Here is a 26,623-nt window from a genome sequence, read left to right as displayed (position 1 = left end):
ATCACAAAATCATGAAATCTGAGCCCAGCTCTTCTGACTCTGATTACAAGTGTTTACTCTGCTTCATTGCTTAGAACTAATTTCAGAGATAGCATGATAATCTTGTATTCTGTCATCCGTACTAACGTGCCTAGGTCTACTGTATCATAAATATACTCTGTATCTGATTCTTAAACATTTGCATTTTTAAAGTAGATAGAATCAGTTATGTGCACTTCTTGTAGATCTTAATTATTAAAATCATGTACAAAAAGTCAGTATAAGTTAAGTGTTTAAAGTACACCACTGGGATAAATATGGCTTATTTTTCTTTCTCTGGTAGATTTGCACCACTAAGTGATCAAAACAGAAAACTTGTGGAAGCCATAAAACAAGGTAAATGGGTGTATTTCCTATAATAGGGCAGGTTGGAGAGTTCACTTTGCTGAGACAGACATATGTTACCGTGCATTTAATTTAGGTCACATTCTTGAGCTCCAGGAATATGTGAAATATAAATATGCATTGGATGAAGCTGATGAAAAAGGATGGTTTCCACTGCACGAAGCTGTTGTTCAACCCATTCAACAAATACTTGAAATTGTTCTGGATGGTAAGAGAACATAAAATCCCTTTGACCAAACCAAAGCAAAAATGTAGAAGTTATGAGTGTTCCCAACAAACACAAGGGAAAAGAAAAAGAGTAAAAGATTATTTGAAATATGGGAAAGAGAATATCCATGTTTTATACTCAGAGTATAAAAATCAGCACATTTTATGGGGTGCCTTGATCAGTTAAGTGTCCGACTCTTGATTTTAGCTCAGGTCATGATCTCATTGTGAGATTGAGCCCCACGTGGGGCCCCACACTGGGCATGAGGCCTGCTTAAGATTCTGCCTCTTCCTCACCCCCACACCCATACTCTCCCTCTAAAAAAAAATAGCACATTTTGTGGGGTTCAGAGTTCACCATTTGCATCCTTCTAAGAATGTGGTTGAAGATGGCTCAAAGAGGTGGTTACAACCTAAAAATAATAAAAGTTTATACATATCATGAATTGATTGATTTGAATACAAAGCTGTTTTGCTTTTGGGAGTCAGCTTTTAATTTTTCATCTTGAATTATCTCTTAACAATTTCCAGCAGATTGTTATCATGTAATAAGTACATTTGCAATATTTTGTGCTTGTGTTACATTAATTTTTTCATAATGCAAACATTAGTAAATATCGTAGTAAATTGACCCAGGGTTAAGTATTACTAATAATGTTTATAATCCTGATGTTCTAGCACAATATTTGTCATATCTTGGCAACTTTTTTAAAAAATATTTTCATTTATTTATTCATGAGATTCCCAGAGAGAGAGGCAGAGACAGAGGCAGAGGGAGAAGCAGGCTCCATGCAGGGAGCCCGATGTGGGACTCGATTCTGGGACACCAGGATCACACCCTGAGCTGAAGGTAGATGCTCAACCACTGAGTCACCCAGGTGTCCCAATCTTGGCAACTTTTAAAACATCTTGTGAGTGCGCTATCTTTCAATAAACTTCAATGTTACTCCATCATTCTTCACTCCAGGAGACAATCATAGCTACTTGATAATTTACTATCCAGCCAGCCAGCAAAAAATAGATAACTAAATAATCAGACAAACAGATACAGAAGATGATGTTAAGTATGGTATTTTCTAACATATTCTGACAGTATTCAAATATGTTCCTATTCCCACACTCACAGATTTCATTTGACACAAACCAATTTCAGGTGCAATTTAAATAACGCTACAAAGGATTGAGGAGTTGCTACAATTTATCAAAAAATAAGAGCTTATAATCCATTTAAAAAAATCACCTTGAAACATAGAGTTTAGTTTTCTGTCAAGTTTATGCCTATCTTTTTATACTCACCATCATTTGATAAACTTGAATCATGTCTTTTAATCTTTCCTTTTCATCAATTGACTTTGTTCAATCTAGAATACATAACATTGGATTATTCTGATCTCTGTGATATCCTTTAAGTAAAGATTTTTAACTTTATACAATATTTTTACATTTCAGCATCCTACCAGACACTCTGGGAGTTCAAGACCTCTGATGGAGAAACACCCTTGACTTTGGCAGTCAAAGCTGGTCTGGTGGAAAATGTAAGAACTTTACTAGAAAAGGGAGTGTGGCCAAACACCAAAAATGACAAAGGAGAGACGCCCCTTCTGATTGGTAAATGCCCTTTTTTTTCTAGAAATTTTATAGTTTGAGACAAAGAAATATTTAATAAGTATTTATTGGAAACCACTATGCATAAAGTTATGTGACCTCATCTCCTTCTATTCCCTGAGCTCCTCCCCTAACACCTAGCTCATCTGCCTTATAATTTTGGGTTTTTAATCCTACAAAGAGGGCAAATGTGAAAGATCCTTCAGCACCAGCTAACTAGGAGAGATCCAACCTTGGAGCTTTGTGAGGCCAGAAGTACCTGTACTGAAGGAATATTCTCTAGGTAGGTTCTGATTGAAGGTAGAGTCGCATGTGCAGTATGTAGCCAGAAGAAAGAGAGAGAAAGGAAGTTCAAAACAGGGATACCAGGTTCACATCAGAACAATGAGGTGCCAGGAAATTCCGACCACATAGATTCAGCACTGGGCACCTACAATGGGGTTTACAACTATGATACAAGGAATGATGGTACACCTAAGGGTAACGTTTATCAGTTCCTTCTCAGTCTGTGTATCCTACTATTTTTGTTGACCAATAAAAATTGGCAAGTCTGCTTGTAAGAGTAAGGTGATATTAACTACAAAGGACTAGAGATGACATTTCCTGTCATTTATGGATGTAGAGTAGTGAAATTTGTCACAATAACATTGTGCTTATTATAAGTAAACCAGAACTCTTATCCTGAGCAGGTTCTATACATACAAAATGGAATATTCATCTATGGTTGCATCACCACTATTAATGTGATCTGTATTATTTTTAAAGGCAAATACCATGGGGTATTTGCAATGACATCCAGGTATGTGTAGTTGTTCCTATAGATAATTCTGTAGATATTTATAAATGTTTGATTTCTGCAAAAAACAAACACATAGACACTTTTCCAGAGTTTGTATACCGTCTCATTTTGCAAATGTAGAATTATTCTCTACTTGCTATTCTCAATTCACTAAGTTAGGGACAACTAAGTCATGATTTATCACTCATTTGATTTATTTTTGCTTTATTTGCATTCTGTTTTTCTTTAATGCCTAATGCTTACAACAAAGCATTAGGCATTTATGTGCATTTCTTTTTTTGTATATTTTTTATTGGAGTTCGATTTGCCAACATATAGTATAACACCTATGTGCATTTTGGAGTTGCATATGTTGGTTTCTCTACTCTAGCAATATCTGAAGTGTGGGAAAGGAAGTTGGTCACTGAGTTATCAGAGTCAAAACAGAATTAATATCTGGAAATAATATTTTTTAAAAGCTACACAGTAATATCAGGAAAAGAAAAAAGTCTCATGAAGGAAATTTTCTGAAGGGGTTTGTTATGTTTCCATCATCCACATAACTGGAGAATTGGGATTTTCTTGGATTATCTTCTCTTTGTGGAGCCCAGGTCAAGTATTTTTAGGTTCTGTAGGAAAATGGATCATCCATGGCACTTTCCTAATTTTCTTCTTGGTTCTATAGGCTACTCTGAAATTTGCTATCCATTAACTTATAAAAGGAGAGATAAAAATATGCCATTCTTCTGATTTTTCTGTGTGATGTCATTTTAATTTTTTAGCCCAATGCCATCATCTTTGTCTTTATTATAGAAAACCCTTAGAGGACCAAACAAATATCACTTTGGGTCCCTCCAGGGCTTTTCTTCCCCATCAGCCATCTGGTCCTTATTTGTAGTCCTTTGATGTATTACAGTTATCAAACAGTTACTTGCTGAGTGCTAAATATCTAATTTGTGATCATCTGACACTTATTAAGGGTGTCTTGCACTCAGACTCCCCTCTGTTCACCCTCTAAAGGTGGTGTCACCTTTCTCCAGTTGGTTAGTCACAGGATTATCCTGGCCACTGAGGCCAGGGTATAGAGCAAGCCCAGGGAATTGGGGAACACATCTCAGTTTCACTCCTCTCCATTGTCCCACAACCTCATGCCATTTACAGATGGGTTAATTTTACTTCATTTTCTTTCTCACAAATCAATATACCCCCTCTTCACTCATTCTGCTCTTTCAATCTGCCAATCTTTGTCAAGAGACCTCAGAAAAATCGCTCTTCTCTATTTGTACATCTTAGGAGTCACAAGGTAAATCAGTGCTGACAATAAGAAAATGAGCAAAACACATTTATTCATAAAAAAGAAAGAAAATGACAGAGATTGAAAATAAAAAGTTACAGCAAACTATAAAGTGTGCTGAGCAAAACACATGAGCAAAACACATCTATCCAGAAAAAGAAAGAAAATGACAGGGATTGAAAATAAAAAGTTACAGCAAACTATAAAGTGTTCAAAAGTGCCTATAATCTATGAAAAAGTCTCTAGTTCCCTAACTCATCAACTGAAGTTAGGTTTTCTTTAAGCATTATTGTTGAAGATCTATATCTATCTATCTATCTATCTATCTATTCAGAGAAACAGAAGCAAATATATATATGTATTTTACTATATAAGTCATTTAAGTTTTATTTTACTTACTTATGTTACACAAATACTGGGCCTGTGCCTTATTAGTTTTCATTATTTTAGTGATTTATTAAGAATATCTTCATGGGTTAGCTAGGGAGAGGTCCCCCAGGATTTGCATTATTATTTTTATGAGAAATAAATATATTCTTAGCTCTAAAACAATTAAATTGCAAGTAAGGCTTTATTTTTAAAATGATTTTAAGTTGTGGCCTATACATGATATTTTCATGAGGAAAGACTAATATCTCTAATCAACATATTTTCTGAGTCAGACAAAAGGAAAATAGATCACAATAGAAGAGATTCATTAGTTTAATACTTTTTAAAAATGCAACAGGAACAAGAAGATAAACGAGGACACATACCTTTTAGTTCATTTCACTTATTGATGTTTTTCTCTGCAATGACACCAGCTAGGATGAGGCAATTCACTATAATTAGAGCTGCCAGTGGCAGGTGGGCAATCCAGGGAAAGGCATTTGTCAACAGACTCCTACTTAGTGAGCAGGAGAAAAAGTGAAATCTCACCATAGTAATGGTTTCCCTGCTCCAAATGAATTAGGCAGAGTTTGTCTTCATCTTCCGGTGGGAGCTCTTTCTCTTACCTTGGCCTTCAAAGCTTTTTTTTTGTATTCTGCCCCCAGAATGCTCTGTGTGGTTCCTCATCTCCTCCTGCCTTTCCCAGTGAAGACCTTAACTCTGAGTCTCTCTTCAAATAGAAGACACTATAGGCTTCTTCTCTAGACTATAAATTGCATAAGTGAGAACCAGTCCATCTTTTTCCTGTTGTCCATAGTGTCTGACACTGTGCCTTTCATATAGCCTGAGTGCCTGAACTGAATGAGTGAGTGAATGAATTAATAAAACTCTATTTACTTCCATTAGCAAGGAGTATCACTCATCCTTCTCTGTTTCTTATTAAGATCTTACTTCCTGGGGCACCTTACTTACTGGGTGGCTCAGTCAGTTGAATGTCTGACTCTTGGTTTCAGCTCAGGTCATTCGTTATCTCGTTGTGACATGGAGCCCTGCATCAGGAGTGAATCTGCTTGAAGATTCTCTCCCTCTACCTCTCCCTTCACTTGTGCGCACACATGTTTTCACTCACTCTCTCTCAAATAAGTAAATTAAAAAAAGAAAAAAGATTTTACTTACTGATAAGAGAAACATCATATATTCCAGAGTTATTTATCTCTAAACTAAGACAATCTCTTAACTCAAATGGGGGGGGGGGGTTGCTTTTAACTGTAATTCAATCTATTAGAAATAGCAGAGGGGGAGAGAGACCACTGATCCAGTGAGTCTCTTGCACTGTAGTACATTAGCTGTCATATGCTTCACCTGTTTACAACAGATTCTAAACTACCTAGATTCTAAACATTATCATTGCTGGGTTGCCTGGGTAACTCAGTTAAGCCACCAATTCTTGATTTCAGCTCAGGTCATGACGATGAGCCCCACATGGGGCTCCATGCTGGGCATGGGGTCCACTTAGGAGTCTCCCTTTGCTCACGTGCTCTCTCCAAAAAAACTAAAAACATTCTCATTTCTAACCTCCCATTAAGATCACGGGGAAAGGGAAGTTCATTTAATACTCAATGCTATGTTTGGTGGAGGAAAACAAAAAAAAATATTTCTGGGGGGTGGGGAGGGGGCTTGATAGGCATTATTTACACATGTGGCCCCAGGATCCTAGAAATATTATATTAATAATAACAGCTATAATTTATTGAGCTCCTAGTATATACTAAGCATTTCCATACATTAAGTTCTACAACCCAATAGTGGATGGTTTTTTTTTTTTCATTTATTTTAATTTCCTAAAGTTTAGAAAGAGTATATACAACATCCTATTTTAGGGAAGTATATTCCATGAGCCTCTCACCCCACCTCAGGCCAGGATCTTAAAAAAAGGCAACATCATCTTGGGTATGAGAAATAGAAGGAAACAAAAACTACAATATCCTCTTGTAGAAGAGAAGGGAATAGTGACTAACAATTTTCATATTAAATTTCGTAATTAAGTTCATACCATCTAAAGGATCCGTGTTATATACCTACTATTGATATTCTTTTTAAAAAATCACCCTCTAGCTGTAAAAAATGGCTCCTATGACATGGTGTTCACACTGCTTAAACACAACACCAGCCTTGACCAGCCCTGCATGAAGCGATGGTCAGCAATGCATGAAGCAGCCAAACTAGGCCGCAAAGATATCATAGCTCTGCTACTAAATCACGGAGGCAATGTCCACCTGAGAGATGGATTTGGGGTTACACCATTAGGCGTTGCTGCTGAGCATGGTCACTGTGATGTGTTGGAACACCTGATCCACAGAGGTACGTGAAAAGGAATTGCACATTCTTGATGATTCTTCTGTCTCTTGATTTCCCTTTCTCCAATCCCTCGTTGGCTGCCTGTCCTCTCCTGAGTGTAACTGGGCATTAGGCTTTTATATCCAGCCTCCACAGAGCCCCCTTGAAAGCCCTCTCTTCCATAAATCGGTTACACCCAAATGTCATGACCCACAAATTTGTGCAGTCAGCCCTGCCTGTTCTCACTAGAGGTGGCCCAGTCTCACTGAGATGGCTCACTGGGGCCTCACATTTGGCTTCTCCAAAACTGAATTCCTCTTCTTTCACACTTTTGACATAATAATTGCTCTCAACCAAGACAGAATGCTTAGATTTGCTTCTACGTCCATCACCTTCCTTTCTAAATCCAGTCAATTATCAAGTCCCATAGTGTCTCTCTCACCTGTTCTCACCGTGACATCCCGGGCAGGCTCTTCACATGGACCAGAGCAGCTGTTGCCTAACCATTCTGCTGGTTTCCAGGCTCCCTGTCAGAGAATCCATACAACATGCTGCCATTCAGCTGTTCTCCCTGAAGGTGGATTCAGAAAACTCTCAGCAGCTCCCCACTGCCTCTGAGTCACGCAGAGGTCCCCACTGTGTCATCCCAAATTGTTTTTCCACGTCTATCCCTCACTGCTCTCAACATGGATCCTGTACTCCAGCTCAATGAGACTAGCAACCTTCCAGAATATACCCTGCATTCCCTCTTTCTGGGCTTACTCCAGGCCATGGCCCTCATCTGGAATACATTCCAGCATAACTCACTCTCTTGAGACATACCCCCCTACTAAAGACTTTTTTGATTCTCCCAACAGGTTGTGATGTTGCCCTCCTTTGAGCCCTCCAAGTGCAGAACCAAGAATTAAGAGACCAAATTCTTAAGCTGGCTTCTATCACCATCTCTTTGCTGTCCGACCCTAGCCTTGCTAAAACTCCCAGTCCTCAGCTTCTCCATCTATAAATAAAGCCTGGGACCACATGCTCCCTCGAGGATCCTCTCTGGAGAGAAGACTAACATTTTTTAAGCCCCCCCCCCCCCCGCCCGCTGCAACATCATTTAATTATCATGAGCTCTATGAAATAAGCAGCATTACTCTAGTTTACAGATGAGGAGATTGATATTCATAGACGTAGCTTGCCCAGACTCTTGCTGTCTGCGGCAGAGCCAGACCACCTTCTATATCACCACTCCTGATCCTGATGTCACTTGAATGTTACACAGCTTGCGTTCTTTGATGAGATTTTGTTTCATTTCCCCTCTGAGCTGCTTCCAGTAGTCATATTTATTCATTTTAGGATCTTCTGCTGGCTCACACACAGCACCTAGAGGGCAGTTGTTGAAATAGAGTGTTAACACTGTCTTTCAATTTGAAAAGCTAACTATCCCTTTCCTGAGAGCACTTGTCTACAATGTAAAAGTAAACTTTGTTTACTTTTGTAAACAAAGCACTTGTGTAAACTGACCTGTTGATTTCTCAGACACTGTTGTGAGGCAAATATTTTATAATAAAACAAAACATGCACATGTAATTGTTTATTGAAAATACTGGGGGCGGGGGCACCTAGGTGGCCCAATGGTTGAGCATCTGCCTTTGGCTCAGGTCGTGGTCCCAGGGTCCTGGGATCAAGTCCTGCATCGGGCTCCCCTGCAGGGAGCCTGCTTCTCCCTCTGCCTATGTCTCTGCCTCTTTCTGTGTGTCTCTCATGAATAAATAAATAAAATCTTAAAAAAAAAAATACTGGTAACACAGATGTTCTATACAGATTCCTATACTCCTAAGTCCTAGCTGGAAGGGAAAACAATAGGTTATTTTTAAGGGGACTATCTTGACAATTTCAAGATAAGCCCAGTTATCACTATGCCATATGTTTTTTATTGCCAGGTGGTGATGTGTTTGCTTTGGCGGATGATGGGGCATCAGTGTTGTTTGAGGCAGCAGGAGGGGGCAATCCTGACTGCATTTCCCTCCTGCTGGAATACGGAGGAAGTGGAAATGTACCCAACAGAGCAGGGCATCTTCCAATACACCGAGCTGCCTATGAGGGACATTATCTGTGAGTAATAAATCATAAGATGATCATTTTAAATTGAAAAATACAAAATTGAATATACAGTAGAATCTCAAGTTTACCTATATAATACTGAAAAGAAATCTGAAAAGAAAAAGACAAATATAAATATTTGTTTGATTTTTCCCCTTTCTTTTTATATACCTTGTGAAATTTCCACATTGAACTTACACTACTTTTATAATAAAATTTTTTTTCTTTTAGAAGGAAAGAAGTTATAACAGCATTCTGCACAAGCCTCCCAAACTTGCCTTTCTCTTTTGTTTTGGGTTTTTTTCAATGTGCTTAACAAAAGGCTATAGGTTTCTAAAACTTTTGCCTTTGGCAAAGGATTTTATGACAATATTACCAGTATTATTCCAATTTTTAGTAATACCTACAGATATTATGATACAATGTCAAATTTTTTCTTCAATAGAAAAGTTTCATTATAAGCTCAGATTTCTTTATTCAAAAAAAATGGTAGGATAGATTTTTAAATCACGAGATGTGCTATAATCACATCAATAGAAGTCCATAATCACTATATTAAATACCCACCATAAGAGGATTGTTTTAGGCAATTAAATATATTTTATAAGTTCAAAAACTTTTAAATCATTAGGCTTTATCACTTTCAGTAGCCACATTAGCTAAGTTAAGTGGCCAATGACACGTAATTGATGCTAAGTGACATGTTGTTAAAGTTTACCTGGATTTACTCCCAGCGTTCATAAATTCACACATGGTAGCTCTGAATTAGGCACAAGAGATCAAGTTCTCCTTGCGTGTGGCTCTCATGTGTGTCTAGTTGTTTTGTCAAGTGTGAAATTCACAACTGTTTATCACAGGTTCTTAGAAACATAAGCTTGTGGTTAATTATACCCATTGGACTAATATAGGTTGATAGAATAATAAAGACTCTTTTGGTGGCTGATAATTCAATTGCAAGTTATATGGAATCAGGCCACTACTGAAGCATAGACTACTCAAGAAGCAGTGAAAAAGAAGGAATGGGATTTCAAAAGGCCTAAACTTTAGTCCTTGCTCCACATCCAACTGTGTGACCTTGGACAAGTCATTTCACCTCTGCAGACATCCTGTTGCTCTTCTGTTAAATGAGGAGTTGGATTGAGCACTGTCCAAGGTCACTTTCTGTGACTCCATAATTCTCATGGTCAAGGCTATGAAGTGTTCTTCTATGTGCCTATCTTCCTTTTATATTTTTTCCATTAAACAACTTTGTTTGCTTATAAGTATTATATTGTCCCAAAAAGAATTGGAAGATGGGAAGATTCCTGAGGACCTACAATTCTAGGACCAAACATAGGACCTCCAGCATGTTGCCTGGGAATATTTAGAATGGGAAACTAAAAACAAAACTAAACTATACTAAACTAAGTAGTCAGCCAATGGACAAAGGTTAGTATGAAATGTTTTTGTAGGAGGTTATCTAGAGAAAATAAAGAAAGTTAACAAACTGTATTCACTTGTCTGGTAAGGAAGCTGATCTATTTAAATTCTTCATTGTCTTCATGCCATGTGTATAAATATATATTTATATTTATTTTTATTTTTATTTTTTAGTGCTCTGAAGTATCTTATCCCAGTAACATCCAAAAATGCAATCCAGAAAAGTGGCCTAACACCAATTCACTCTGCAGCAGATGGACAAAATGTGCAATGCCTAGAACTGCTTATTGAAAATGGCTTTGATGTCAATACCCTGCTTGCTGACCACATTTCCGAGAGCTATGATGACGAGCGGAAGACGGCGCTGTATTTTGCCGTTTCTAACAATGACATCCAGTGCACAGAAGTCCTTCTGGCTGCAGGTGCAGACCCAAACCTAGATCCTCTCAACTGTCTACTTGTGGCAGTGAGGGCCAATAACCATGAAATTGTCCGGCTGCTTCTCTCCCATGGAGCTAACGTCAATTGTTATTTTATGCATGTGAATGACACGCGTTTCCCCAGTGCCATTCAGTATGCCCTCAATGACGAGGTAATGCTGAGGCTGTTGCTGAATAATGGCTATCGAGTGGAGATGTGCTTTGACTGCATGCATGGGAACATCTTTGGAAATTCATTTGTGTGGTCAGAGATAGAAGAAGAGGTACTACCAGGGTGGACATCTTGTGTAATAAAAGATAACCCGGTGAGTTTCAGACTTTTCTTCTTCCTGGTGGGTCATCATCCTAACTTTTGCCCATTTAGGGATGCTATAAGAAAAGAAAAATCAACTCTTATATTTTTCTTATTCTTGAATTTTTCTTTGCAATAATATGGGGGTATAAGCATAAAAATAGGCAAACAAGATTATTTCTTTTTCTTGAATTGGAAACTGAATGTAGAGGCATATGAAAATGTATGCAATTAATAATTTATGCCTATTTTGTGGAATATTGGGGATGGAAACATGGAAAAAAGAATCATGGAAAGAAACCTGATTCTTCCATGTTATGTTGACTGCAATCACATCAGAGTCAGGCATAAAGCTTCAGAGCTCGTGGTTTCGCAGATACAACAATTTATTTTTCTTTTTTGTTCATTACAAGAGCATACTTTTATTTCCTGTAAAATAAGAAAGACAGTAATTTTTCATAACAAAATTGAGTGCTTATGCATATAGCATATTAAATGTATTACTAAATTAAATTTTATGAATTCTCTCAGTTTTGTGAGTTTATTACAGTTCCTTGGATGAAACACTTGGTAGGCAGCGTTATTCGTGTATTAATTGATTACATGGATTATATTCCTCTGTGTGCTAAGCTGAAGTCTGCACTAGAAGTACAGAGAGAATGGCCAGAAATCCGTCAAATACTAGGTAAAAAAAAAAAAAAAAGTTTTGTCTATGAATTATTTTTATGAAGACTGTATATAGGGGAACTTTCTTAATGGTCATCATTGATACTTTTTCAGTGCTACTTCATTCTTAGAATTATCTGGATTTTTAAAATCATCCTTAACACTCTCTCTGATATAAGATGCTAATTTTTTGCTTTTCTTGATACTTTCCAACTCTTTAATTGTATAATGAATTATACTATAACAATATTAATATTTTCACTAGAAATCATTTTTTAAAAGGTAACTTCTATAATACCATAAGATACTTAGGCTGTAATCTCCATGTGAACATCCATCTATTTTGTTTATTTTTGTATTTTCAGGGCTTTGCATGATACCTAGTGAGTAGTGAATAATAAATACAGAGTAAATGAGTGAATGGAACGAATTAATTATCCTTTTTGATATGTTCTCTCTCAGGTCTTGGCAAATTGTCAAAAATCTGTCTTATAGGTAGGCCATTTTGTATTCTTTAGTTTAAAATGTAGTTATCATAAAAGTGAATCATATGATAAATACAAAGACTAGGGGCAATAACAAAACAAACTGAAGCCTATAAATCCTTTTTCTTTTTAAGACTGTAAGTGGTTCTGAAGCTCACTGATGTTTCAGAACCAATCTTTTATTTTTTAAGTAAACTCTGTGCCCAAAGTGGTGCTTGAATTTACAATCCCAAAATCAAAAGTCACGTGCTCTACTAACTGAGCCAGCCAGGTGCCCTTGGACTCTACGAATTCTTGAAATTGACTTGTCAAGACTCCCTTTCTGGACTCTCATTGGGAATAAAATCAAAATCACAGGATAGAGTCATAAGAAAGTCCACACAAGAAGACCAGCAGCAAACAGAACAAGAAAACCTCAAGGAACAAGCCACTATTTTTGGTCATTTCAAGAAGACAACAGAATAGGGAGTTCTCTAAAGTCAGAAGAGCTGTATTGGACCAAGCATTCTTCTAAAGCTTCAGGAAAACTAATGTCACATCAAAATGAGCAACAGAAAATTAGTCAATTCTCATGTAAATTTCTTATAAGAAAATATAAAAAGAGGAACAGAATAATATCCCCACAGACAAGAAAGCACACAGAAAAGCACAGCCTTAGAATAGATGAAAACTAAAAACTTCACTTCAAAACTAGATAAGCAGCATAAGGAAGATGATCTCAGACATGAAAAAAACATTCAAATTCAGAATTACAAAAATTCAGAAAGGAGTTAACAGAATTGAGGGAAGAATTAGACATAAAAAGAAAAATTAATTTCAAATATAAAGACTGAACTAGGATGAAAGCAAGAACTAATAATGCAACAGATGGGGGATCCCTGGGTGGCTGAGCGGTTTAGCACCTGCCTTTGGCCCAGGGCATGATTCTGGAGTCCTGGGATCAAGTCCCACATCGGGCTCCCTGCATGGAGCCTGCTTCTCCCTCTGCCTGTGTCTCTGCCTCTCTCTCTCTGTGTGTCACTCATGAATAAATAAATAAATCTTTAAAAAAAGTAATGCAACAGATAATACCTTCAGAAGCTAAAATGGAAGGAAAATGTTTAAATAAAATAGAAATGAAAGAATAGATCAAAAGATTTGAAAGACAGTGACATCTATTGAAGATAGGCAATAAAGAATGAACAAATGAACAATAGGATTCCTTGAAAGGGAAAACCAAATAGAGGAAACCAAAAGATACAAAAACCTATATATAAAAAAAAAACTATAATAAAAAAAGACAAAATTGCAAATTACAAATTACTATATCCTCTGGTCATGTAAGCAAAAAGAACAAATGACTTAGAGGGAAAAAATCAAATTTTCTCAAGAAATATTAGTCCTCAGTCTTCTGAAGAATCCACAAAGAAATGAGCTTCAGACAAACCAAAATAACTGGAGAAGTAATGACATACGGACTAGTACTGGGCAGGAGACAGAATATCAAGACCAAGTGTGAGCTAAAAGGGAGAAGATATAATATGTAGGGTTGTATGGTCAGAGATGACACAACTATTTTAAAATGGAGACCCGGGATCGAGTCCCGCATCAGGCTCCCTGTATGGAGCCTGCTTCTCCCTCTGCCTGTGTCTCTGCCTCTCTCTCTCTCTCTCTCTCATGAATAAATAAATAAAATCTGAAAAAATAAAAATAAAAAAATAAAATGGAGAGAGCACACATGAAAACATTTTTTTAAATACCAAATTATATGGTGATGGCTTAATATTAATATTGTTATCTGAGAATGAGAGATGCATTCAGTAAGTGAGTGATTGTGGGATATTCTAACTCTATTATTCTTTGTATCCTTGAGGAGACAAAGGATTGTCAGTGTGGAAGAAAGGAAATACAGATGTAACAGCTTAAGAAAAAGCTTAGAGTCCTGAACTGGAAGTAGCAATATGAACTCGAGCTATTTTACCTGGAGTCTGTCTGTCTACAGTAAAAGCTTAGAAATAATGGCAAACCGAGTAGCGATGAATATCCCTAGACTGTGGTCTTGAATTACCATTTCCTAGGGGGGAAAAAAAAAGGATGATTTCAGGTCTCAGGAAGGAATGTGCAAGATGAGCCTGAATATCTGTCATTCTACATTGAGAAGAAACTCTCAAAGACTACCAGAGCATGCCAAAAGAATTCAGGAGCCAACCTGAAGAGGCTCCTAGTGGCCAAAGATGGTATAATTAAGCCACCAAAGGGTAATTATTTCAGTGAATTGAAACCAATTAAATATGCTTAAATACGGTATTTTAAAAATCATTCAGCTCTAGAGAATAAGAAAATCAATTTGTTATCTTGAAATTAATAAAGGAGGAGATTTAAGCATTTATTCTACTTTACCTATATGATTTGTGCCACTTATAACCAAAGAGTAGATGAGCAAAAGCATCCCTTTATAAAAGTATTCCAAATAATAAATGAAAAAAATGATATCATTATATGTCATCATTTTGCAGCTACCAGTCAGATAATGATGTAGTCATTGAGCATCAGATGCTCCTAATATCTCATTATGTGGTCCTTGATGAAAGAACACGGCACTAGCTATAGTTTTGCAAAAGAGATCAAACTTGAGTCTGCAAGTCTTTGGATCTAGCTATCAATTTGCAAGAAATAGAAATGGCAGTGAAACGTGGAACTACACCATGAAAAGGCAATCAGTAAAATTTAGGCTATGGAAAACTGCAGGGCTTTTTGGTTATTTAAAGATTAACTGAAAGAAAGAGAAGGGGATGAAGAGATGAACCAAAAGAAAGAGAAGAGGATGAAGAGATGAACCTGTGGATCAGGAGACTTAAAGAGCCTATCAAATTTTTTAGAAATATTGTCAGCACAATAGTGGAGGGATAGCACACTTAGATGTTGAAGCTCTAAAGGAAGTGATTACTTGGGGCACTGGCCTAGTTCAGTCAGTAGAGCCTGCAACTCTTGATCTAGGGTTGTAAGTTCGAGCCCGGTGCTGGGTGTAGAGATTACTTAAAAAAAAAAAAAAAAAAATCTTAAAAAATTAATAAAAAATAAAGGAAGTGATTATCATAAAAGTCAGAATAGTGGTAACTTATAGGGGAGGAAGGAAGGAAGATTGCAATAGATTGTGGAGGGAATTCTGGGACGGCTGGGAAAATTCATCTATTTACAGCCTGGGAGGTGATTACAGATGTTCATCTCATAATCACTAATATGAGATTCACTCATGAAGCCATAGGTGTGTGTAGCTGTGTTACAGTAAAAATGTTAAAACATTTTGGAGATTGTAAGAGGAAAAACTAACCCCAAGATCTTAAAGATGTGAATTGCCCAAAGTTCTGTAACTAGAAAACAACAAGGCACATTTGAAACCCCTGTCTTACTTCAAACCACTCTCTCCAATACCACTATGATTCCTGTCCATAGGCAGAACAGAGGTTGCTTCTAACTGGTGATTAATCATCCATATGTTTTTATCACAAAAGAATCACCAATTGTGATGACTGTAGCAAGGCAAATCTAAGGAAGAAGACCAGGAAGGTGTTTTGTTGTTTGAATCATCCATTCATGCATCTGGAATGGAAGTCAGTTGAATGCTGTGAGCATGGTTAACCACTGGATGTCAGGATTCCTCCAGACATATGTAAGACGATATAGTTTTAAAGAAGAAAATAAATGTAATTTTTTAAAGATGGTCTTATTTGACTATTTCAACAACAATAATTTTGCCTCCATAGTTTTTAAAAAACGTTGCTTTACTTTTTTAAGAAGATAATTTGTTTATAATCACAAAGGCACTGGAAATATGATGTTTTTTATTACTGAGTTGAGTGATAGTTCACGATTGAGGGGTTACAAAGTGCCAACCAGGTTTCTAATACTTCACATAAGTTAATTTATTTTATCTTCAAACAACTCTACAAGGTAGGTCCCATTGTTATCCACATTTCACAGGTGAGAACACTGAGATCCAGAGGTTAAGTTCAAGATCACACAGATACTAAGTGGAGCCAGGATTTAAATCCATGCCAACAGTCCAAAGCCCACAACTAAAACCATGTCCTCTGCTGCCTTTTCACTAGCTCATACTACGAGATAATATATCAGTGTTGAAATATAGATAAAAAGTTGTGAATAAATCCAATATCAGATATTTAAGTAATGTTAGATTTTTTTTTGAAAATATAAAATGTTTAGGTGTCAGGTGCTGAAATAAACCTAAGATTGAATAATTTCCATCACATTTCCTAGATAATTATGCATCAGAAAGATTGGTAGACGAGAGGGGAAGTAAATAAATAAAACTCCATAGTACTCAATTCTAAAAAATAAATAGAAGTGAGCAGTTGCTTTCTTAAGTCAAATTCCATTCATTCATTTAACATATCCGGGCTGAACACCAGGATGAGCCAGGCTCTTCCTGACACTGGGAAAAGCAAAATGTTTGTCTTCATGGAGACTGCATTTTGGAGGAGAGGTCTGGGATGCTTAATTTGCACCTTGAATTTCTTTTAAAATTGCCAGTTGCTAATACTTGTTTTTTTCAGAATGACATTTTTAATACTATTCTAAAACAGTCTGTATCTTACAAGTCAATCTACTAATATTGTCTTTATTTTTTGCTTATTTTTTCCCAACATTTTAGAGAATCCTTGCTCATTGAAGCATTTGTGCCGGTTAAAAATTCGAAGGCTTATGGGACTCCAGCGACTCTGCCAGCCAGCCTCAATGGAGAAGCTCCATCTACCACCAACCATCCAAAGATACATATTATTTAAAGAGTATGATCTCTATGGACAAGAGCTAAATTTGCCGTGAGTTTAAAAATAATATTTTAATGTGATTTAAAAGATATTTTAAAATGGGATTCATTCAGAATTTCGTGGAATCGTTTTACATTCTTAAGGGTGTTTAAATCCATTAACAATTTTATAACAATACATCTTTAAAGACCTAATTCACATAGCGATTTTTTAAGCTGGTCAATATTTGGTATGTGAATTTCTATTAATTATCTTCACTTCCAGCAAGTCTTCAAATTCTTCCTATCAGGTGTCTCCTACAATATCCATCTCTCCTGTGTTTATAAAACAAAGAACCACTTTCTCAAAACCACATCTCCAAGCAGTTGCGGGTTCTTTCCCTTCTTTTCCACCCACACTGCATGAAAGCGCTCCTTCCTGCCTACAGATGCACACACTATCCTCTGGCTTCAGCTCCCTCCACAGCCTCTCAAGGTCTTTGACAACTGGCTCGTTGCTAATTTCAATGAGCTTTCCTCTGTCCTTTCAGCTGATTTCTGCAGCATCTGGCACTGCTGTCTGCTCCCTCCTTGAAATGGTTTTGCCTTTGTTTTCAGGACACCTTGCTCTCTTGGCTCTCTTCCCACCTCCCCGGACCGACTGCGTGTCTCTGGCTTCTTTCTGTGTTGCTTATCTCCTGCCAACCCGTCAGTATATGTCTTAAGTCCTGTTTTCTTCTTATGCTATGTTATCTGAGAGAAATGTAATCCATGTCTATGGTTTCAAAATTTATTGCCTAGAAAATTTATATCTGAAGTTCAACTCTTTCTCTCATCCTATGTAAACAAGTATTGTAATGGACTTTTAAACACAAAGGCACCTCAAACTCAACATGTCCTCAAATGAACTCACTACCTTCCTCCACAATAAGGCTCCTTTCTAGCTTAGCTCACTAGTTAAGCCCAAGTATCGTCAGTTTCCTAAGGAAAAACCTGGACGTCAGCCCTGATCATCCTATTTTTCTTATCCAATGTAACAAATCACCACATCCTGGTTAAGTTTGTCCCTTGAAGACATTTTCTACTCAATCTTACTGATTTCGCCCTAATTCTAGCTATTATCTTCTTTTTTCCTGGGGTACTATAACTCTGCGTAACTGGCCTGCCTTCTTGCTCTCTTGTTCCATTTAACACACATTCTACACACAACATCCCAGAGTGATCTTTTAGAAATCTAAGTAGGGATTCACTCCCCTGCTTAAAATCATTCCCATTGCTCTTAGGATAAAGTCCAAAGTTCTTCCTGGCCTTTCCAGATCTAAATCCCTGCCTTCCTCCTTAGCTCTATCTCTTGACCTCTCCCTCACCCCGCTCCTTTAACCATATAAAACACCTGCTAGAAGTTCTATTCTTCAAAGAGTGATTCCTAGGTTTACAGATTTTATACACCTATAGTTGTAGTTTTTGTTTTTCTAATTTAAAAATAGGTTCATCTATTTTTTTTAAATCTATCACCTACTGTCACTGTCATTTCATAAAAGAGGGGCCATCTTAATACCAGAAAACCAGTTGGTCCTGAACCCAATTATTAAAATTGAATGACTTTAGCTTTGAAAAGATCTACCACACTGTCTTCATTTCCCCATTAATGGATGAAAATTTCACTCTGGCCCAACAAATATCTGAGGTCCTTTGTTTGGGAGCTACTGTTGTAGAAATAGACCATATTCTCTTATACCTTAGGATCTTTGCTTTTTTTTTCTCTCTCTCTCTGCCTGGAATCCTCTTTCCATCTCCTTCTTCCCCTCCCACCTCTTCTCCATGTCTCAGCTTAGATGATCCTTCCCATAGAATGGGAGGCCCCACCACAGACTTCTCAGGCTGTATTACAGGTGCCCATGTTCTCATCTGCCTGCCCCAGTAGACTATTAGCTCTACGAGGTCAGGGGCTAGGTCTGTTTTCCAATGTTTTCTTGGAGCTAAACACATTCCCTAGAGCACAGAGAAAGTTCAGTAATTATTTGTTGAATATACTGAATGAGAAATTTTGTGTAAGACCCAGACAAAAATAATCAGTAACCTCATCACTATCATGGTAAACTGATAGTTCTGAATCTGTGAATTGGTTACGTAACCTTAATCATGTAATTATTTAGATTTGCTTTTCTTCAATTTTAGTAATGTGTTTTCCTTACATTTATTTTTATCATTAGAGTTACTTTATTTTTCCAATGGTGATACCTGATTGGTTTGTGAATGTTTCAAATTGTATTATTTAGCTTTAGTTATCTTTAAAAGATAAATAAACATGAAAAAAAAAAAAACCTGTACAACTAGAGCTATAGTGTCAACTTCCTGAATTCCCTAGAGGATAATATTTTTATATAAATTGAACTGTAAGTATTTAATTCAAACTATAATGTTTTGTGTATGGCATTGCACGATTCCTCTATTGTTCTCCTAATTGTGGCTAAAAAGCATTATTATCTGTAAGTGTTGCTCTAAGTAAATAGAAACCTCAATACTGGGGATGTAAGTCTGCTATGTGATATTTCAGATATTAAATAAACTAAGGCATTGGCATTTTATTTAATGGATTTTTGTGTAAGTACATTCAAAGATATTGCTTCGGATATTAAATAAAATCTAGTACACTGAAGCTGTGACATTTTTAGTGTATTTTATGTAAATATATTCATGAAATATTTGTATGTAAAGGTACAAGTTCATAGTGTATGTTATCAGTTTTATAAGTCGTTCTTCTGATACTTGTGAAGCAGGAGATACACAATCACTATATCTGAAATGGATTTAATCTTTTTTCTTATATTTTGAAGTTTCCAAATAGTGCTTTTGCTTTTGAGTGGGCTGAGTGGTAAGGGGAACTAATTTCTATGTAATCAGGACTTTTTCTCCTAGAATATGTCATTTTATCAAGGAAAGGGCAACAGATGCTTCTTCCCCACTGAGGCTTAGGAAAAGCCAGCCATTGTACAGTGGTACGCGTTGAGCCACTGTGGTGGAATCTCCATGATAGAGTTTTGATGACGTTGCCCCATGCTGCCAATATGTGCATGAGGTCACTGTGGATTTTTTTTTTTTTTTTTTTGTATCCTACGGAGAGCCTGAATGGAAAGAAGTAGCTCTGTCCTCTCATCTGAGTGTGATTTGTTTAGTTTTTCCGTAGGCAATCTTTAAAGAGTATTTCTGTTTCTGACTTAAAATAATTTTATGAACACATGAAAACCAAGTGCCGCCTGAAGAACGTGATTCAGTCATTTCAGTCGGTCACAGGACATGTTTCTAGGCAATAGGATGACAGTGCAAAAGATGTGAGGAGTGTGCTAAGCAAACATTCATGGTTAACACTGCCTTTGATACAGGCTTTTGAAAAATCAGTACGTGTGTGTCAGACAGCATGGAAACTACAAAAAAAGATGGAGTCTTTTATGACACAGTGAGCACACGCAAGCCTTGTCATTGACCTTTTGCCACACATTACTACCCAAATTTTGGTTTCAAGTCACATTATTCTCATGTATATAGTCACCTTCCAAGTCAGAAATTATTTAGAACATATAAAAACTCTAAGCTGCTTCATGTTTTTTATGAGCCAAAAATGAAACACTATATGCATATCAGTACTTCCATACACACAGAGAGCATAGACATGACATATATACATATATTACACATACATTGGTGAACTGTAGTATAGCATTTTAGCAGTGCCATATAGTGCAGGAGGTGAAAATACATACTTTATAGCCAAGTAGACCTGAGTTTGAACCAATTATTAGCTGCCTGATCTTGAATTGGACATGAGATAATTATATAAACACTGTATCTAATATCGAGCGAGTGCATGTGAAACCAGTGTTCTCACCATTATCATGACATAGCGGTGGTGCCCCTGCCAGAATTGCAAAAGCAAAGAAACTTGGTTTTATGATGTCTGCAGATTGTCATGCTTATGTGTGAAAATATGAAAAATAATGTTAGAATGTATACGGCATCTCATTATCATTTATAAATACTTTGAGAAAATTGACGGAATGAAAAGAGCAGAGGATTGTCCCAAGCATATAAAACCCCACCTCTGCTTTTGCTAGTAAATCCCTCATCACCAATTGTTGAAAAAGGAAGGCTTCTCAGGGGAGAAGATGTGTAGAAGGAATACTTATTTGACCTCAGTGGCCTGTGTTTTGCAACCTCAGGGAGTGCTAGAGATGTCTGGGGATTTGCTGTTTTTGGAAGGGGACAGTCTAGTAATTTGAATCTGGGCACTGGGAGCGCCTGAGTTCTAATATCAGATTGGCTAGTGATTCTACCAGAGGCACTTGACGGGTACTCACATTCTGTGCTTGAGATTCCAGTAAACTGGGAACAGCCATTTCTCTGGCCTTGGATGTCTTCCATCCCAGATCTCGCAATGAGATTTAAGATAAAACTTCTTGGAAGCAGCCCACAGTGTTGAATAAGGTAGAAGGTGTGGAGGGCGCTAAATGTGGTACTTACCTTGGGATGGAGTGGGTGTGAGATACCAGTATCCGGTTCTTTCTGTTTGAAGTAAAGTCGGCACTGGCTTCTCAAGGAAAGTATTTTCTTCATGTTTTGTAGAAGTCAAATAACTAGACATGACATTCAGTGGTCAACAATCTATGTTCCTGAATGTCTGAATGCCTGTAAAGATACAGTTACCCCAATTGGTTTAATATTGTTTCAATGAAGTGACAATTCTAATCCCCTTTGACTGGAGGATGGTAACATTTGCTTAGGTTTGACTCCTGGCAAGGCCCTCAGCCCAGCTCAGCTCTGCCCCCAGACCCTTCATCAGGGTTCTGCTCTGCACAGTTACCTGAAGTACCCAAGAAGCTATATTGAATTATGGATTGGAGGCTTCCCTGATTAAACCTGAACTTCTGTTTTACTGAGTCCAACTTCTACAGTGATTCTAGCATAGCTGCAGATTTTCTCTTCAACAAGAAACAAAACCTTTTGTTTGACAATCAAAAGTAAGGTTTAGAATGCAAGTAAATTTAAGAGAAGTGGAATGATATTTAAAACCTTTCTCAACAACAGGCTTTAGTAAGGAAAAGATGGTGAGAATCCCAAGTCTATAGAAGGAAACACTAAATATTTCCTGTAGCTCAAAAGTTTAATCATTCATTCTATGAATGTGGAAAGACTCTTGAGAAACAGCTCATTTATTTTAATACATTCTAGAAAGACGACTTTAATAACAACGGCTTTCACTTGTTCTGTGTTTTACAGCTCACAAAGCATTCCACATACAGCATCTTGCTTGATTCTTACAATGATTTCAGGAGCAGGAAAGGGATGGTATTAACCATTTGCACAAAGGAAAACAATCTTACAGTTAACTAAGGTAGTAAACACCAGAGCTGAGACACCTGAAACTCCTGTCCAAATCCCAAGCTCTTACCACCCCATCATTTTTAGTTCAGATTAGGAGAGCATTGTCCAAAACAGCCAAAAAGTGCAATCTAAATGTCCATAAACTGATGAATGAATAAATACAATATGGTATATGGTATACCTATACAATGGGATACTATTTAGCAACACACTACAACATGGATGAATCTGAAAAACAGTAGGTTAGGTGAAAGAAGTCAGACACAAAAGAACACTATTGTATGATTCCAAGTGTATACAATGCCCCGACAAAACAATATATTGAGACAGAAAACAGATCAGTGGTTGCCTGGGTTGGAGGTGGGAACAAAAATTGACTGCACATGGGATCTTTGTGGGATACTGGAAATGTTCTAACTGTACAACTTGATAAATTTACTGAAAACCATCATTGAACTTTATGCTTACAGTGAGTGAATTTTATGGCATATAAAAGAAACTGAATAAATTGCTTTTTAAAAACAGGAGGCGCACATCTCTCCCTGACAGGCGATGCCGTGTTTACAATCTCACTGAGGTAGCTCAGCTAAACAATGGAATCATCTGGCTCAGAGGGAAGCACTTGGTTCTTGTGCTAGCAGCACATGATTTATTAGTTTTGTTCTGCTGATAAGACCATTAAAAGCAGATGACACAGCATTCAAGGGCAGTGCTATGCTTGCTACCTTCCTTCACCAGTCTGACTGGCCCTCAACCCAGGCAAATGTAGCCTTTCTGCCAACCTCTGACATTGCATGCTGATCGTAATACGACTTTCCCATCTCTTATTATTGTTGTTGTTGTAGTTGTTGTTGTTGCTACTTATAAAACATATAGAAACATACAGATTGGAGAACTAAAGATGAAGGTTTCCTATTCTGCTGGGGGCATGAATTGGCCAGGAATCATGTTGCCATTGGGCTGGGTCTTTTGTAACACCCTTGAAAACTAGCTCTGATTCTCTGGGGAGCCACAGCGGAAAGGGGAACAGGGTAAAGGGGCTGTGGCATTTGGCAATGAGAGAAGACAAATTTTCAAAAGGTGGTGAATCTCAAGAACACAGGGCCATCTCTGGAGGTACAAGTCACTGAGGAACTGTGAGTCTGTGAAAGGACAGTGCCTTTGGGTTTCATGATAAAATTGCAAATGCAACAGCTCAGTAGCCAGATAGCAGCTCTCCAGCATTAAGTGTCCTGTTACAGGGTATACCGAGTCCCCATATTCCTGGACTTTCACTCTGAATTTATTCTTTAGCCCCTCTTCATAGCAGGATGTCAGCTTTTCTACCCTTTAAGACACCACTACCCTGCAGGACTCAGAGTCCAGGATCAGGACAGTGGGCTTGAACCTGAGCCGGGAGCCATCCCAAGGGAAAGATCCATGTCTTGGGAGCAGGCCCTCCATGCACATCCTTCTTCCTGATATCACAGTGAACAAATCTGTCCAAAACAGTAATGTAAACACTCGAGGTAACAAATAACTAATTGCTGGAATGAATGGGAGCTTCAGACCTTCCAGGACACCCCAGGTTCAAATTCCTTTATCAGAACTTTATATAATATATAGCCAATCTGCTCTTGTTTCACAAGTGGAATTCCACACTCACGATCTGCAGCTTAAAATGAAAGACCTGACAAAGTTCAGCTCCTCATTCCTCACTTTGGAATTTTTTTCTGGAAATCAGTTTTTATCTTCACGGTTTTCACATTATCCATGCATCTGTCCATCTGCTTGCATGGGACACATTTTTACATGTCTGAATTAGTTCAACAAACGAAAACTGAACCTCCTCTACATAAGGCAAAGCATCAGATGCTCTATCAAAAATTTCTGTCTTTCATCCCATCTGTCTTTCATTTGGGTACATTTTAAAATGACAAATGAGTAAATCTCAAAATGAGAAGCAGCTTGGACTTCTGGTACATAACCACAATTACCACTCTCTGGCTGGGTATGCCTCAAGATCAAGAGATTTTTGGAACCTCTCAGGGCCTCAGAACCCACTTCCACCCTTTGTAAAGTGGTAGTGATAGTATCTATTTCACCAAGCGCTGCATTACACACAGTAAGTGGTAGCTACACACAATGATGACATGGAGATCATAGTAGTACATAAGACTGCCTGGCACATTGTATGTGAAAGCATTCTGCGAACAACAAACGTTATACAGTTGCAAGACAACATTTTTATAAATAGCACTAATAATTTTCAATTTGATTCATGGTTACTACCATAGGCAGGCACAGCTTGGAGATCTGCTTAGCTGCCAGGCCTCAGAGCGAAGACTTGATAAGGGTAGCGCCAGTTCTCATCTGAACCCTGTGGCCTGTTTGGTTGTTGTGTGTCCAGAGCCTGACCTTTGCCTGACATTCCCCCAGGAGCTATGTGAGACGCTTCTAACAGACAGGCGGTAAAGTCAGATGCTCCACTTTCTTAGGGTTCATTACGTTAGTTCAGCAGCTTTGTGACAAACTGTCTGCAGGAAATGTTGAAAACCACAATCCTTCTGTGTAAGTGGGAAATATGTTAGATCTCATTCAGAAACGAATTTTGCACCTGTACATTGAAAGGAATTAGATAAGCCTTTAGAAAGGTAGGGGGGAGGCAGGGGTAGAGGAAGGGTAAAAGTGAGGAAACATTTGTTAGCAGTAGATAGATCCTTGACATTTGCAAGAATAAGAGAATTTCCAGTTTCCCAATTTTGCAAATGACACTAACACATAGGATTTCCAGGTTTCCTCATCAGCAAATTGAAGACAATTTAAACAAGAAAGGTACTCATGAAATGAGCAAGAATGCCATCATGAAATACAAACACTTCTGTGTCCAGCTGGGCTTGTTCATTGGTTGGAGACCAAACTCAGGAGATGACTGACCATAAAGCAGGAGCTTCTGGGCCCATGTGAGTATTGGGGTTTACAGGAGTAGCAGGGTGCTGTGGGGGCGGGGCAGGGGAGCTGAGAAGCTGGGTTACAATTAGGCCACCCTTCTCTATAAGCATTTTTGGTAAACTGCTTAAGGGACCTCAGAAGAAAGAAGCTTAAATCACCTAAGACCTAGTAGCTTGTCATGATTCTATTATTGTTTTAAATATAGCTTCACTTTGATAACTAATTCTGTAGTTACAGTTTTAAAATATCATTCTTAAAGAGGCTCTTAAAGAGTCTTAACACTGTATAATCTTCAAGCTCTGTAAGACTCAAATCTGCTCCTGCTTATACAGTAATTCATCTGGCTTGGTTTTTATACATACTTCTCGAACACCTTATAACTATACTAAGCCTTGGTGACAGTGAATGGGGTAGGCACCGCCTTCAGAATATGCCTTCAGGGCAAAGACCAATTTGAAAGGAGCCATCCCAAGTGGGATGCCGCATGGAATGCAGTTTGTGGGAGCTGGGAAAACTAACTGGCCTCCAGCATCATCAGAAGCCTCTCCTTGGGAGTGTTAGGTAAGACCAGAGCCTGGTAGAAGAAGTAAAGGCATTCCAGGCACAGCAGGCAGCATGGACAATGCTTGGGGACAATGGAGCAAGTGTGGGTGGGCTCAGAAGCACAATGTGAGTGTTGTAGGAAGTGACCCCAATGGCAAGTTGTGATGTAACCAGGGCCTGGTCCTGGAGGAGACACAGAGCACATTAAAGATCTCAAGGACAGTGGGAGCCAGTCAAGGATTTTAAGCAGAGAATGACCCAAGGAGATTTGTGTTTTTAAAAAGTTACTCTGGGGATTCCTGGGTGGCTCAGTGGTCGAGCATCTGCCTTTGGCTCAGGTCATGATCCCAGGGTCCTAGGATCGAATCCCACATTGGGCACACCACAGGAAGCCTGCTTCTCCCTCTGACGGTCTCTGTCTGTCTGTGTGTGTGTGTGTCTCTCTTGAATAAAGAAATAAAATCTAAAAATAAATAAATAAAAAAGTTACTCTGTTAAAAGTAGACTTCTCTTGATGAGCACAACGAGTAATGTTCAGTTACTGAATCACTATATTGTACACCTGAAACTAATATAACACTATAAGTGAACTAAACTGGAATTTTTTTAAAAAATTACTCTATATTGTGAAAAAGGGGAAAATGTCAGTCTTCCAAGAAAAT

The 26,623-nt window shown here is 37.8% G+C and overlaps 1 protein-coding gene and 1 long non-coding RNA gene across 17 annotated transcripts in view; one reads left to right on the top strand and one right to left on the bottom strand.

Moving 5' to 3' along the window:
* Positions 1-25,439, top strand: part of ASB15 (ankyrin repeat and SOCS box containing 15) — a 64,007-nt gene extending 38,568 nt beyond the window's left edge. For 12 of the 15 annotated variants that reach the window (XM_038556658.1, XM_038556652.1, XM_038556653.1 and 9 more), the window contains 9 exons: positions 323-375; positions 461-592; positions 2,041-2,199; positions 6,753-6,998; positions 8,900-9,071; positions 10,653-11,223; positions 11,742-11,895; positions 17,013-17,181; positions 25,261-25,435. In XM_038556658.1, the coding sequence (XP_038412586.1) occupies positions 323-375; positions 461-592; positions 2,041-2,199; positions 6,753-6,998; positions 8,900-9,071; positions 10,653-11,223; positions 11,742-11,895; positions 17,013-17,181; positions 25,261-25,402 (1,798 nt within the window). In that variant the 3' untranslated portion in view covers positions 25,403-25,435. Of the gene's footprint in view, positions 1-322; positions 376-460; positions 593-2,040; positions 2,200-6,752; positions 6,999-8,899; positions 9,072-10,652; positions 11,224-11,741; positions 11,896-17,012; positions 17,182-25,260 lie in introns of all 15 variants that reach the window. The other 3 variants (XM_038556660.1, XM_038556662.1, XM_038556661.1) reach the window with 3 other exon arrangements.
* Positions 1-26,623, bottom strand: part of LOC102157206 — a 60,947-nt gene that overhangs the window by 24,808 nt on the left and 9,516 nt on the right. For both annotated transcript variants that reach the window (XR_005369341.1, XR_005369340.1), the window contains exons 2-4: positions 21,627-21,791; positions 5,024-8,339; positions 1,888-1,952 (exon numbers count right to left, since the gene is read on the bottom strand). This is a non-coding gene — a long non-coding RNA (uncharacterized LOC102157206). The remainder of the gene's footprint in view (positions 1-1,887; positions 1,953-5,023; positions 8,340-21,626; positions 21,792-26,623) is intronic.

This window comes from Canis lupus, chromosome 14 (genome assembly GCF_011100685.1).
Source record: "Canis lupus familiaris isolate Mischka breed German Shepherd chromosome 14, alternate assembly UU_Cfam_GSD_1.0, whole genome shotgun sequence".
Classification (NCBI taxonomy): Eukaryota; Metazoa; Chordata; class Mammalia; order Carnivora; family Canidae; genus Canis; species Canis lupus.
Note: the sequence above shows the minus strand (reverse complement) of the source record. Positions and strands in the feature narration are given on the sequence as shown.